This window comes from Boleophthalmus pectinirostris, unplaced genomic scaffold, assembly GCF_026225935.1.
Source record: "Boleophthalmus pectinirostris isolate CB_2022bp ecotype Guang Dong unplaced genomic scaffold, ASM2622593v1 HiC_scaffold_14, whole genome shotgun sequence".
Taxonomy (NCBI): Eukaryota; Metazoa; Chordata; class Actinopteri; order Gobiiformes; family Gobiidae; genus Boleophthalmus; species Boleophthalmus pectinirostris.
In genome coordinates, this window is record NW_026571047.1 from 1,675,337 (window position 1) to 1,687,665 (window position 12,329).

General features: G+C 40.4%; 1 protein-coding gene and 3 non-coding genes across 5 annotated transcripts in view; 1 reads left to right on the forward strand and 3 right to left on the reverse strand.

Moving 5' to 3' along the window:
* Positions 1 to 340: 340 nt before the first annotated feature.
* Positions 341 to 12,329, reverse strand: part of LOC110167909 (ras-related protein Rab-37-like) — a 34,134-nt gene continuing 22,145 nt past the window's right edge. The window contains exons 5-10 of one of the 2 annotated variants that reach the window (XR_008631738.1): positions 11,002 to 11,054; positions 8,994 to 9,059; positions 7,546 to 7,602; positions 7,372 to 7,448; positions 3,318 to 4,019; positions 341 to 2,739 (exon numbers count right to left, since the gene is read on the reverse strand). Coding sequence is in view for 1 of the 2 variants with exons in the window: in XM_020933305.2 (XP_020788964.1) it covers positions 3,914 to 4,019; positions 7,372 to 7,448; positions 7,546 to 7,602; positions 8,994 to 9,059; positions 11,002 to 11,054 (359 nt within the window). In the remaining variant the exon portion in view is untranslated. Of the gene's footprint in view, positions 2,740 to 2,819; positions 4,020 to 7,371; positions 7,449 to 7,545; positions 7,603 to 8,993; positions 9,060 to 11,001; positions 11,055 to 12,329 lie in introns of those variants that run through there. The other variant, XM_020933305.2, reaches the window with a different exon arrangement.
* On the reverse strand, positions 11,371 to 11,444 carry trnat-cgu (transfer RNA threonine (anticodon CGU)). Its single transcript has one exon. It is a non-coding gene; the product is annotated as a tRNA-Thr (tRNA).
* trnar-ucg (transfer RNA arginine (anticodon UCG)) lies at positions 11,562 to 11,634 on the forward strand. The gene has a single exon. It is a non-coding gene; the product is annotated as a tRNA-Arg (tRNA).
* trnat-ugu (transfer RNA threonine (anticodon UGU)) lies at positions 11,892 to 11,965 on the reverse strand. Its single transcript has one exon. It is a non-coding gene; the product is annotated as a tRNA-Thr (tRNA).

A 12,329-nucleotide genomic window follows, 5' to 3' on the forward strand; every position in this document is an offset into this window, starting at 1 on the left:
TTCAGTAAATGTGCTTCTTTCATTAAATAAACTATGAAACAATTTAAATAGCAAATACCTTGATGAAGCTTCGGGTGTCTTGATGGTACCATAGGAAATCTCTTCATGGTTTATTTTTGCTAGCTATAATCCGCATCTTTTTTTCGATAATTCCCTTGTTTGATCCTGATGAGTCATTTCCAGAGGAACAGTGAAGAAACGATTCGTTTTATCCCTTTCATAGTGTCTATAACAACCAAATACACAACAAAACCTGCCCAAGTTTCTCCGATGCTGCTGAAGGCAATGACATAGTGTTGCCCGGTGTCATGGCGGTGTAGGTACCGCTGCTATAGGGGTCACGTGACGGTGCAAAGCCTCTATATTACCCGAAATGTACTTTAAGCCATGTTAGAATATCATTATCTCCTCAAAAACAGACCTGGAGTTGTGTTTTGTTTCCTTCACACATGTTTGAATAGTACTGAAGTATTAGGTTGTTTACGTCGTGTCATGAAGCGGTAGTTTTAGTTAATTCATCAGGTTCAAGTCCTATCTAGAAGACAGGAAGTATTTTGTTGAAATTGGAAACTGTGTCTCAGATCACATGACCCTGACCTGTGGGGTGCCCCAGGGGTCAATCCTGGGCCCTCTTTTGTTCAATCTCTACATGCTGCCCCCTACAGGCCAGTTAATAAGCAGCAATAATGTGTCCTACCACAATTTTGCAGCAGGAGACTCTGGACCAGTGGACTCACTTTGTCACTGCATCCAACAGATCAGTGTGTGGACGCAAAACAACTTTCTCCAGCTAAACTCTGACAAGACTGAAGTCATAGTGTTTGGTCCACAGAAACAAAGGGACAGTGTCAGCAGTCACCTCCAGTCTCTCTCTCTAAAACCTTCAAATCAGGCAAGAAATCTCGGGGTAATAATGGACTCAGACTTGAACTTTAAAAACCACATCAAATCAATAACATCTGCAGCCTTTTACCATCTAAAAAACATCGCAAAAATCAAAGGTTTACTGTCTAAATCAGAGTTGGAGAAACTTATCCATGCGTTTGTCTCCAGTAGGTTAGATACTGTAATGTTCTGCTCACTGGTCTCTCCAAACGAGCTGTGAGACGTTGCAGAACATCCAGAACATCCAGAATGCTGCAGCTCGGGTCATGACTCGAACTAGGAAGTATGAGTACATAGGTCCTGTGCTCAGGTCTCTGCACTGAACAAGTGTCTCCATGGTCGAGCACCAAAGTCCATCTGTGACATGTTAGTGTCATATGAACCATCTCACACTCTGAGGAGCTCAGGGACCAGCCTCCTGCTGGTGCCCAGAGTCACGACTAAACAAGAGCGTTTCAGGTTCATGCAGCTAAAACCTGGAACAGTCTGAACATGTGACACAGACTCAACTTTGACTCTGTTTAAATCCAGGCTCAAAACGGTTCTGTTTGACTGTGCATATAACTGAAAGGTTTTCATTCACTCTTCTCTTTAATTTATGTCTCTCTTTTTAATTAAATTTTAATCTTCATGATTATTTATGTTTTGATTTGTTTTTATTGATTTTAATGTATTTCTTATTCTATAAAGCACTTTGAATTACTTTGTGTACGAATTGTGATGTACAAATAAACTTGTCAGCTCTTTTTACTTTTAGTTCAGTCAAGATTAACAATATTTAAAATAATCCAAATGGTTCTAGTGAAGATGTACGGAGTTTAAAAACACACTGGAGCACTTTCTGTGTTACCACATGACACCTCAAAGTGGAACAGTGTTTTCTCTTTATGTTATTAGGTTCTTTTATCAGACCAAAAGTTTGTTTTCATCCCTGACAGTTTGTTCTGCTCTTGCGGTCCTCCTCAGAGTTTCGTGATGTTGCTGTGACGTCACTCAGCTGATTTAAACAGTTTACCTGCAGTTCTGCTTCATCAAAACAGTATCCCAGGTGTGTGAGAATAAAAAAGCCCCTCGTCCCGGTTTATCGTCCCGTGGGCACGTTTCTGTATTTAGATTGCGTCTTTAAAGGTTGTATAGAAGATTTTCCAGGAAAGAGAAATGCAGCGACTGTTTGTCCTTTTTCAAGTGTTGTGTTTCGCTCCTTTTGCCCTTCCCTTCTTCTTTCAGTGACATCAAAAACAGACTTTCTGCCATTACAACAAACTTTGTGCAAACTGAGAGGAGGCTACAGTTCCAAAAAGACGCTAAGAACCGCTGTGTCGGTTGAGTAAACGGCGTCAGTGCGTGAGAGGCGAATGTAAACCACGTAATCCCAGAGCGCCGGCAAGTCAGTCAAAAGGAGTTTGATTGACAACCTGACAGCCAATAGATAAAGACGTAGCCTTGTTATCTATTGGCTGATGTTTATTTGTCCCCACCATGCCCACAGTTGATGGATTTTCATTCTTTTTCTTTTTTTTGGTCGTCATAATTACAAAGCTGCTGCATCTTTATAATTCTATTTTGAACTTTCACTGACAATTTGAAACAAAACAAAAAAAAAATCCTCCATACAACCTTTAATCCAGCGACAATGTTTGAGTCCTCTGTTCTAGTGATGTTCGCTCCGTCTCAGTCCAGAATGTGCTTCTCTCTTTTACAGTGTTCAGAAACGGCTGATTTGAGTTGTTCTTGTTCTGCTTTGTGTTTTGTTGCTTGTGTTTCGTCTTCGCTGTTTCCTTCTCGCACTCTGTCTTATGTTCCTTTTGTCATAGACCAGGGGTGTCCAAACTTTTTTCATCAAGGGCCACATATCTAAACACAGACCAAGCAGAGGGTCGATCGAGGGTCATAAACTGGAGCTCAGTACAGTGAATAACTGAAATCTGTGCATGTTTAACACGTTAGAATGAGCCATCAGTCTTTATTCATGCTAAGATCATTAAAACCACACACTAAATATTCAATATTCACTTTATCAAGGTAGGTTTTCAAAAAGCTTGCAGTAAAAAGTTAATTTTTCATTGATGCAAGGCAATTTGGGCCAATTCACCTGGAAGCCTGAGGGCCAAGAAAAATTTGTCTGAGTGCCGCATTTGGCCCACAGACCATAGTTTGGACATGCCTGCCATAGACTGAACCCCCTACCTGTTTCTCCGATGTCTGTTTTATTGCAGGTGTTTTGTATATGACATTATATTTATGCTCTGGTTTGATTTTCTCTTTTGGGTGGACGAGTATTTGCCTGAGTTTTCTGTACAGTTTCACTTGTGTGTTCATGTTGTGTTTTTTCTGCAGTTTTTCTGTTATGCCCCTTATGTATGGTAATGTCACCATGCTTCTTATTTTCAATTTTATTTCTGTTTTTCTGGTTACGGGTCTTTCACTCTGACCTGTTTTGTGTACTGGCGTTGCTTCCGAGTGTTGTGGATGTGTCTGTCTTCCTCCTGTTTGTCTTGTTCATCTGTTATAATGATGGTTTTGTCGAATAATGTTCTTACAACGTAGAGTTTGTTGACACTCTTGGTCTGAAAAAAGAACCTAATAACATAAATTATCAGAAGACCAAATGAAAATGAGAGAAGAACTCAGTGTAAATGTGCAGGGTTCGTGTGTTAAACATGTGTGAATGAAACAAATCACAACTCCAGGTCTGTTTGTGATGAGGAGCAACATTAGAACATGGATCAGAAAATCGTGTAATATGGGCCCTTTAACAAACAGCAGCTTGGTAAGACTCTTAATAAAGGAGAGCACAGTCGTCCCCCAAGATCAAGGAGTTACTGAACTGAATAGATAAAACAAAATACCAAACAGGAACCGAACTTCAAACTTCTCCCATGGCTCCCAGAAAAGGCCTATTTCGTTCGTTCGTTTGAGTAAGTAGCCTGGTCTGGTTCCGTGTTGGGCTTGTAGATGACGGTTCTCAGTCTGTGGGTCGGTTCCTTCACTTAGAGTGCGGTAAATCGACCTCTCAAAGGGCCGGCGTTCAGAAGAGTCCGCAGCAGCCTGACTTCTCCTTCTGGGCTTCGATGTACTCGTGGATCTTGAACTTGGGCTCACTGGGGTGCTGGATGGACCGGCTCTTCAGTTCTCTAAAAACAGCACAGAATCTTTAGGGGGTGTTCATTGTACAATGAGTGTGTATACATGCACATCAATAACCCGGTTATGATCGGGTTTTTTGAGTATCCCGGTTTCTTCATGGTGCATGTATACGCAGTAACCCGGTTTCAGTATCTCGCTTATGGCAGTATCCCGGTTATTAGAAACCGGGTTACTGTAGCTGGTTTATTCCGATAGTAACTGGGATATTGTGGCATGTAAACGCAGTATCCCAGTTACTGCAACATAAAGTTGAGTGCGCATGCGTCCAAAAGACACTTTCCAGTCTTTTCACCACAACAGTAACAACATAAATAAATTGGCCAACATAAATAAAGTGACCACACGAGTAAACTGACTGTAAAATTAAGAGCTGCACTAAACCTGCACATGTACAATCTGCACTCGTGTGATCGCTGAAAAGCTAAAACATGAACTATCTCCTTTACTGTACACGCACAGAACAGACTCACCATCATCAGCACCTCTTCTGTCACAAAAAGAACACACATAATCCACTGAGTCGTATCATTTAGTCAAAAAGAAGCTGATCACATCAGCGGCACAAAGAGCAGCCGTTTTTATCACCGCTAACAGTTTATGCTAATTAGCGATGTGGTCTTAAGTTTCGTTTCTGTAAAATGTAAACAAATGTGATCAAAGCTGAATTATCTGATCAAACGGGCTGATGTGGCTCTATAGTGGTTATGGTTTATATGTTGTAAAGTTGAGTTTTTATGCAGTATTTATGCAGACGATTTTAATGAAGAATCTGCACAGTGGATTGTGGGAGATCTCGTAGCTCCTTAGCTTCTTATGCTAAAGGAGCTCACGGTTTGTATTTTTCCTGGTTTATGAAATTAATTTACGTTAATTTTTGCGCTTGCACATTTGCAAGATTATGTTAAGAAACTATATATTCCATTTGATCATGTACACGCAGATATGAGTGTCCCGGTTTCTCAGTGCACATGTATACGCAGTAACCCCAATACTGACAGAACCGGGATATGACTAATAACCGGGTTATTGATGTGCATGTATACGCACTCACTGTGTGGATGTTATTTCAGATGGAAAGCAGAAATCTGTATCACTCTATGAAGAAAGATTTACTGTTTATATAACTAAGCTCAAAGGATAGGTTAGGTTGAGTCTCTATTGTCCCCACAGAGAAATGTGTCCTCTCACCTGGTCACGACTAGCCTGATTCATCAACCAGTTTTACTTTGTTTCACTTCGTACAAACCATGTAACCTCGCAGCCTTAGATTTTGTTCGCTTGACGGTAGGCAGGTACTTATAATCATTTAACCACTCGCTGCTATTTGGTCGTGACGTATGTAATGCGCCGCTAACGGGGACAGAGTTGGGAAGGTTACTTTTAAAATGTATTCCCCTACAGAGTACAGATTACATACCCCAAAATGTAGTTTGTAACGTAATCCATTACATTACTTAAAGTGAGTAATGTAATCTGAATACTTTGGATTACTTGGTTTGCTGTAGAGAAGCAAAGACGAGGAAATCTTCACATAAGTCTGCTAAAAGACAATAAAACAGCCCAGTCTTTACTTAACCATATTAAAAATATTATTGATAGAAGAGAAGGAGACACGGTCCATGCAGCATGGTTTAGTCCTGGTTTAGACCTAGTTTGCACCTGGTTTTAGTCCTGGTTTAGTCCTGGTTTAGACCTGGTTTAGTCCTGGTTTAGACCTGGTTTTAGACCTGGTTTAGAAATGGTTTGGACCTGGGTTTAGACCTGGTTTAGACCTGGTTTAGACTTGGTTTAGACTTGGTTTAGACCTGGTTTGGACTTGGTTTTAGTCCTGCTTTAGTCCTGGTTTGGACCTGGGTTTAGGCCTGGTTTAGTGTCCGGCAATGAGTGGAATTACCAAAAAAAAGAAAAAAAAAGAAAGGGAATACCCCGAAATGTGAAAACAGGAAAATACCGCCATGTAATCCATTTATTTAAACCAAGTAACTGTAATCCAATTACCACTCACAGAAACAGTAACTGTAACCGAATACAGTTACTCATAATTTGTACTCTGATTACGTAACTTCGGTACATGTAATCTGTTACTCCCTGACACTGAATGGGGATAACTGGTATATTAAGCTTTTCCTAAATCCTGTAGGAAGAAGGACAATAACGTCTTTCCCCTTGATGAAATTCACCAAACATTGTCTTTGTTCCGGCTTTAAATCCTCGATCTCAGGAATCGTTGACAGCACTGAATATATGACTCTTCGCTGATTGGCTGGTGCCCGAACTTGCACTTCCGGGGTTCTTACAAATCGTCTAGTGCAGGCATGTCCAAACTATGGCCCGGGGCCAAATGCGCCCTGACACATTTTTCTTGGCCCTCAGGCTTCCAGGTAAATTGGCCCAAATGACCTTGCATCAATTAAAAGTAATTTTTTGCTGCAAGTTTTTGAAAATCTACCTTGATAAAGCAAATATTTATATTTCGTGTGTAGTTTGATTTTAGCATGAATAAAGACTGATGCTCATTCTAACATGATAAACAGGCACATATTTCAATTATTCCCTTGAGCACCAGTCTACGGTCCTCGATCGGCCCTCTGCTTCATCTGTGTTTAGAAATGTGGCCCTTGACGAAAAAAGTTTGGACACCCTGGTCTAGTGTATTCTGATTCCTGAGCTGAGCTGGAGAGAAATGAACTTGAGCGGAGGCACTAGGTGGTGCCAGCCTGGCTCGGTCAGGACTGCCTTAGGTGCAGGATTTGACCTTTGGTGCATGTTTGTTTATTTAAATCTACAGTACATTAACATTTGCAGTGTCCCGCACCAGCTCCTCTTTCTTGGGTCATTTTAAATGTTGAAAGTTACAATTTATAATAAGAACGTGTAGAACATCCAACCATTCAAATCAAACACCTTTACATCTTTTTCTCCAGTACAAAGAAACTGCGACTGTGAGGAACAGATATGAGTTATAATATTTCTTTTTAGTTTATTTTTGCTCCCTTTATGCATAGACACAAAAGTAGGCCCTGAATGGCCACTACCTAAACCCCCACACCAGTCATGAGTCAGTGCTAGTGCAGCCTCTGCAGCTCAGATAATTCCATATATCTTGCTTCTCATATTTGATGTGTTTGCGTATATAAAATATAGAAAGTAGTAAACAAAAATAAGAGGGTGTATTCAAACTTTTGACTGGTAGTATAAATATATGTATGTGTGTCTTCTGTCTGCAGCTTAAGGCTCTGACATCCCAGGTTAAGCTGTAACTGTAGTAACTTTTTAAAACAGTAAAAGTGCAGGACACACACAGTTCAGTTAACTTTGTCATATATAAGTCGTACTTACTTGGCCACTGCAGTAAAAGCCAGTTCTACGTTGACTCCGGTCTTGGCACTGGTCTCCATGAAAGGTACAGAGTATTCCTGTGCACACACATGCATACACACAACACATATTACTGAATCAGAAAGTATAATGTGGTGATATTTAAGTAGAACATTTGAGCACACAGATTCTTACCCTGGCTAGTCTCTCCCCCTCCTCTCTCCTGATGGCTCGCTCACTGTTCATGTCCGCCTGAAAATGACAAGGACAAAAAAGAAAAACAAAAAACTATATAAGAAACCCACATACTGTCACATACAGACTTCTGCTACTAGATAAACAGCGCCCTCTACTGTTATATGTGAGTACTGCAGCAAGTTTAGGAATGATGAGGATTTCAAAGATTTTTGCACAAGTGTGAACAAAACCAGGACTGAGACTAATGCAGAACTAAAGCAGGACTAATCCAAGACTAAACCAGGACTAAACCAAGTCAAAAACAAGACTAAACCAGGACTAAAGCAGGACTGAACCAGGAAAAAAAACAAGGCTAAACTAGGACTAAACCAGGGGTAAACTAGGACAAAACCAGGACAAAACCAAGACTAAACCAAGACTAAACCAAGACTAAACAAGGACTAACTAGGAAAAAAAAACATTAAAAAAAAAAAAAAAAAAAAAAAGAATAAACTAGGACAAAACCAGGACTAAAGCAGGAAAAAAACAGGACTGAACCAAGAAAAAACCAAGACTAAACTAGGACTAAACCAGGACAAACCAGGACTAAACTAGGATTAAACCAGGACAAAATTGGGACTAAGGCAGGACTAAACAAGGAAAAAAAAACAAGACTAAACTAGGATTAAACCAGGACTAAATTAGGACTGATCCAGGACTAAACCAGAACAAAACCAAGACTAAACTAGGACTAAACAAGGACTAACTAGGAAAAAAACAAAAAAAAAAAACAAACAAACAAACAAACAAAAAAACCAAAACAGAATAAACTAGGACAAAACCAGGACTAAAGCAGGAAAAAAAACAGGACTGAACCAAGAAAAAACAAGACTAAACCAGCACTAAAACAGGACAAAATTGGGACTAAGGCAGGACTAAACAAGGAAAAAAAAAACAAGACTAAACTAGGATTAAACCAGGATTAAACTAGGACTAAACCAGGACTAAACCAGAACTGAACCAGGACTGAAATGGGACTAAACCAGGACCAGGTAGTAGATAGATGGAGATTCAGTGGTGCACTATGTAAACAGCTGCCATGGAGATGTATTACTTTGTCTGGATGTTCCACAGTGTGGCATTAAACAGGTGAGATAACCCAACTTTAATACCATACTGTGGAACATTCTAGACAAAGCAATAACATCTTCACAGAGACAAGCAGGTGACAAACTCTGTAACAGAAAAAGTAACATGGTGCACCTTTAACACTGCAGAGGATAATTGAATTTTAAATTTAACTGAAATGAATTTAATTGTTGTATAACACAGGCAGCGGGGGCTCGGGGGGCTCTGTGGGGGCTCTGTGGGGGTCTCAGTGGGGGGCTTATGTGGTGATGCTGTGAGCTGTTTAAAGTTGACTCCTGCTGCTGCTTTAGTGTGGACTTCCTGCTTCCCACTCTCACCTTGTTACCTAGCAACATGATGACGACATCACTCTGTGCGTACTCATGGATCTCTGTGAGCCAGGCCTGGAACACAGCAGAAAAAAAAAATTGTTCAGAGCATGTCAAAGTCATTCATGTTCAAAGTTAATCATGTTTATAGTCTTTTTTTGGTGCTTCCCACTTGGAGTTGTCAGATCCTACAACTAAAACCAGTTTGTAATAAAGCAAAATGGGCTCTCTTCTGGAGTAAGAAAGCTTTCAGAAATATTTGTGTGCATATTTGGGAAATCAGTGCATATTTGTCTGTAGTTGAGAATAAAATAAATATCTGTAAACTCTCGAATGAGTCCAGTCGTATATAAAATGTGCTGTGTGTATTTTATCCATCAGAATATGAACTGAAAAGTTACGACATCAAGAATTACAATCACGAAAAAGAAATTACAATTACACTTTCTTCAGTACAAATATGAATTCACAGGCGCGACTCGACTGTCAAAAATACATCATCACTTCACAGGCAATGATGTTCATATTGTCTTCTAAAATACTTAATCTTCTTAGGTTCTTTTTAAAGACAATACAGTAAAATGTATTGACCTTGTTGACATGTTTCTGCTCCTGCTGCATCTTCAGAACTGTCCTCGGTGTTGGTGGTGACGTGTCGTATATCAGCTGTTGTTACTTCCTGTAGGCGTGGTCAGCCTGATGGTCCTGGCAGGTCTCTCAGACTGACCACGCCTCCTGTCGCCCGATGTTCTCTGGAGGAGGGTGTCCCAGGTGTGAGAATGGAGGAATGTGCGTCATCATGGTTAATGCTGTCCAAGTGTCCATGCCTTGTTTCCTGATTTCACTGTCCTCCCTGATCCAGCGTTTGAACTTGTTGTTTTCTGATCCCGAGCCCCGTCCCAATCCAGAATGTGATTATTTCCACAAATAACAGTGGAAATGATGATCAGTGATGACAGAGTGTTCTTCCTTTCTCACACCTGGGACACCCTCCTCCAGAGAACATCGGGCGACGGGAGGCGTGGTCAGTCTCAGCGACCTGCCAGGTCCATCAGGCTGACCACGCCTACAGGAAGTAACAACAGCTGATATACGACACATCACCACCAACACCGGGGACAGATCTGAAGATGCAGCAGCCGAAACATGTCAACAAGGTAAATACACTTTACTGCATTGTCTTTAAAAAAACCCCAAGAAGTTAAAATCATCACTTCACAGGCATTATTTATTGAGCCAAAGAAACATCAATCGAGATGCTGGACTTTTGTGCTGCATACGGACTGAACCAGGACTGAACCAGGACTGAACCAGGACTGAACCAGGACTGAACCAGAGCTAACTACAGCAAAATATGCACGGATTTCCCAAATATGCATGGAGTTCTATCCTACTGCACACAAATATTTCTGAAAGTTCTTACTCCGTACGCTCTGTGATGTAATGTGTCTTCTAGGGCTGCAAAATGAATCTCAATCAAATCACAATCACAATTTGATGGACACATTTGGCAAATCACAATGACTACAATTGTAAAATATAATAATTTTCTCCACAAAGTCCAAAATCTCCTGTGTTATTCTTCATAAAAACCACTAACCCTGTAGTTTAGATCTGTACAAACATGTTCTGAAATTCTTGCATTAGTTTGTCAGTTCTGATTTCAGTCCTTTTCTTTTGGACATGTTTAAAATGTGAATGAATTTTAAACAGTCTTGTCACAAATACCTTTATTTATAGTCATAGTTTTTGTTCTACTTGACTAACACGTAGTACAGTGTAACAGTACTCTTGAGTAAAAGTTTTGGTTACTCTGGCATCTGTGAGTGAGTCTAAAATGACAAAATATTGATGTGACAATATGAAACGATGTGAACATTTGTGTTTCTTGCAGCTCCTTCAGATATGCAGATCTGATTTAGTTTGTCTCATGTTTGTGTCTGTCCTATTTTGTACTTCTACTTGAGTAATAGTATTTTGACGTGACAGTCCTGAATGAAGAGTTCTGTGTACTCACTCGGATGTTGTCAAAGGAGGATTTGCTGGTGATGTCGTAGAGCAGAAGCAGAGCTGTGCACACAAATGCAAAACAGTCACATTCATATTCAGTGAGCACTGTGTCACTTTTCTACTGGAGGGTCAGCCATGTGCTTGTTTCCATGGAGATGTCACTGCTTTGTCTAGAATGTTCCACTTTAGTTCATTAGACTTGTCAGTCTCCATTAACACTTCTAAATACGCAGAGCTACCAGGCCAATTTACAGGTTGTGTCTGTGGAGATTCAACCACTCATAACAAGAATTGTTTAAATTCAGTTGGCACAATTATCATATTGCTAAGTCTGCAATAAAAATGAAATGTTTACGTAAGAGACCCAAATGTGGAAAGGCACTGCTGGGATTTGAACCCAGGATCTCCTGTTTACGAGACAGGCACTTTGACCAGCTAAGCCACAGCGCCTACACTTTCAGATGTGACCATGAAAGGAAGCTAAAATCTGGGCACTTGGCATATCTAAAAAAACAGTCAGATAAGTTATCCTGCTCCTTCACAATCTACAAAACAAACTCCAACCATGGCCACGTGGCCTAATGGATAAGGCGTCTGACTTCGGATCAGAAGATTGAGGGTTCAAGTCCCTTCGTGGTTACTTGATAATGCTTGGCTTTTGAATATTTACAGAACAGAATGTGAAAAGGCACTGCTGGGATTTGAACCCAGGATGTCCTGTGGAGGCAAGAAGCACAATGACCAGCTTATATGGACTTCAGTTGACAGGAGGGACGATTGGAATCATCTTGTGATTAGGCATCAATATGTGGTCTGACTTGAGATCAGAAGATTGCTTGATGGCTCTCAGTACAATCTCAATTTTAGAATGTTCACAGATGATAATAGAAGGTCAAAAGGCACTGCTGGGATTTGAACCCAGGATCTCCTGTTTACAAGACAGGTGCTTTGACCAGCTAAGCCACAGCGCCTACATTTTTTAAACTAACCATGAAAGAAAGGGTAAAATTTGGGCACTTGGCGTTTTGTGAATGACATTAAGACAAACGATCCTGCTCCTTCACAAGTTAGGAAATAAAAGACAGCCATGACTGTGTGGTCTAACCTATAATGCACTTGACTGCGGACCATGCGATTGAGTGCTCAAGCTGCTTTTCTCAGTGTTTTCTTAGTTTTGAAATGTTTACATAAGAGACCCACTTGCGGAAAGGCACTGACTTGAACCCAGGATGTCCTGTTAAGTCAAAAAGCACATTGACCAGCTTTTATGAACTTCAGTTCACAAGAGTGAGGATGTGAATCATTTCATGATTAGGCATCAATATGCTGTCAGAC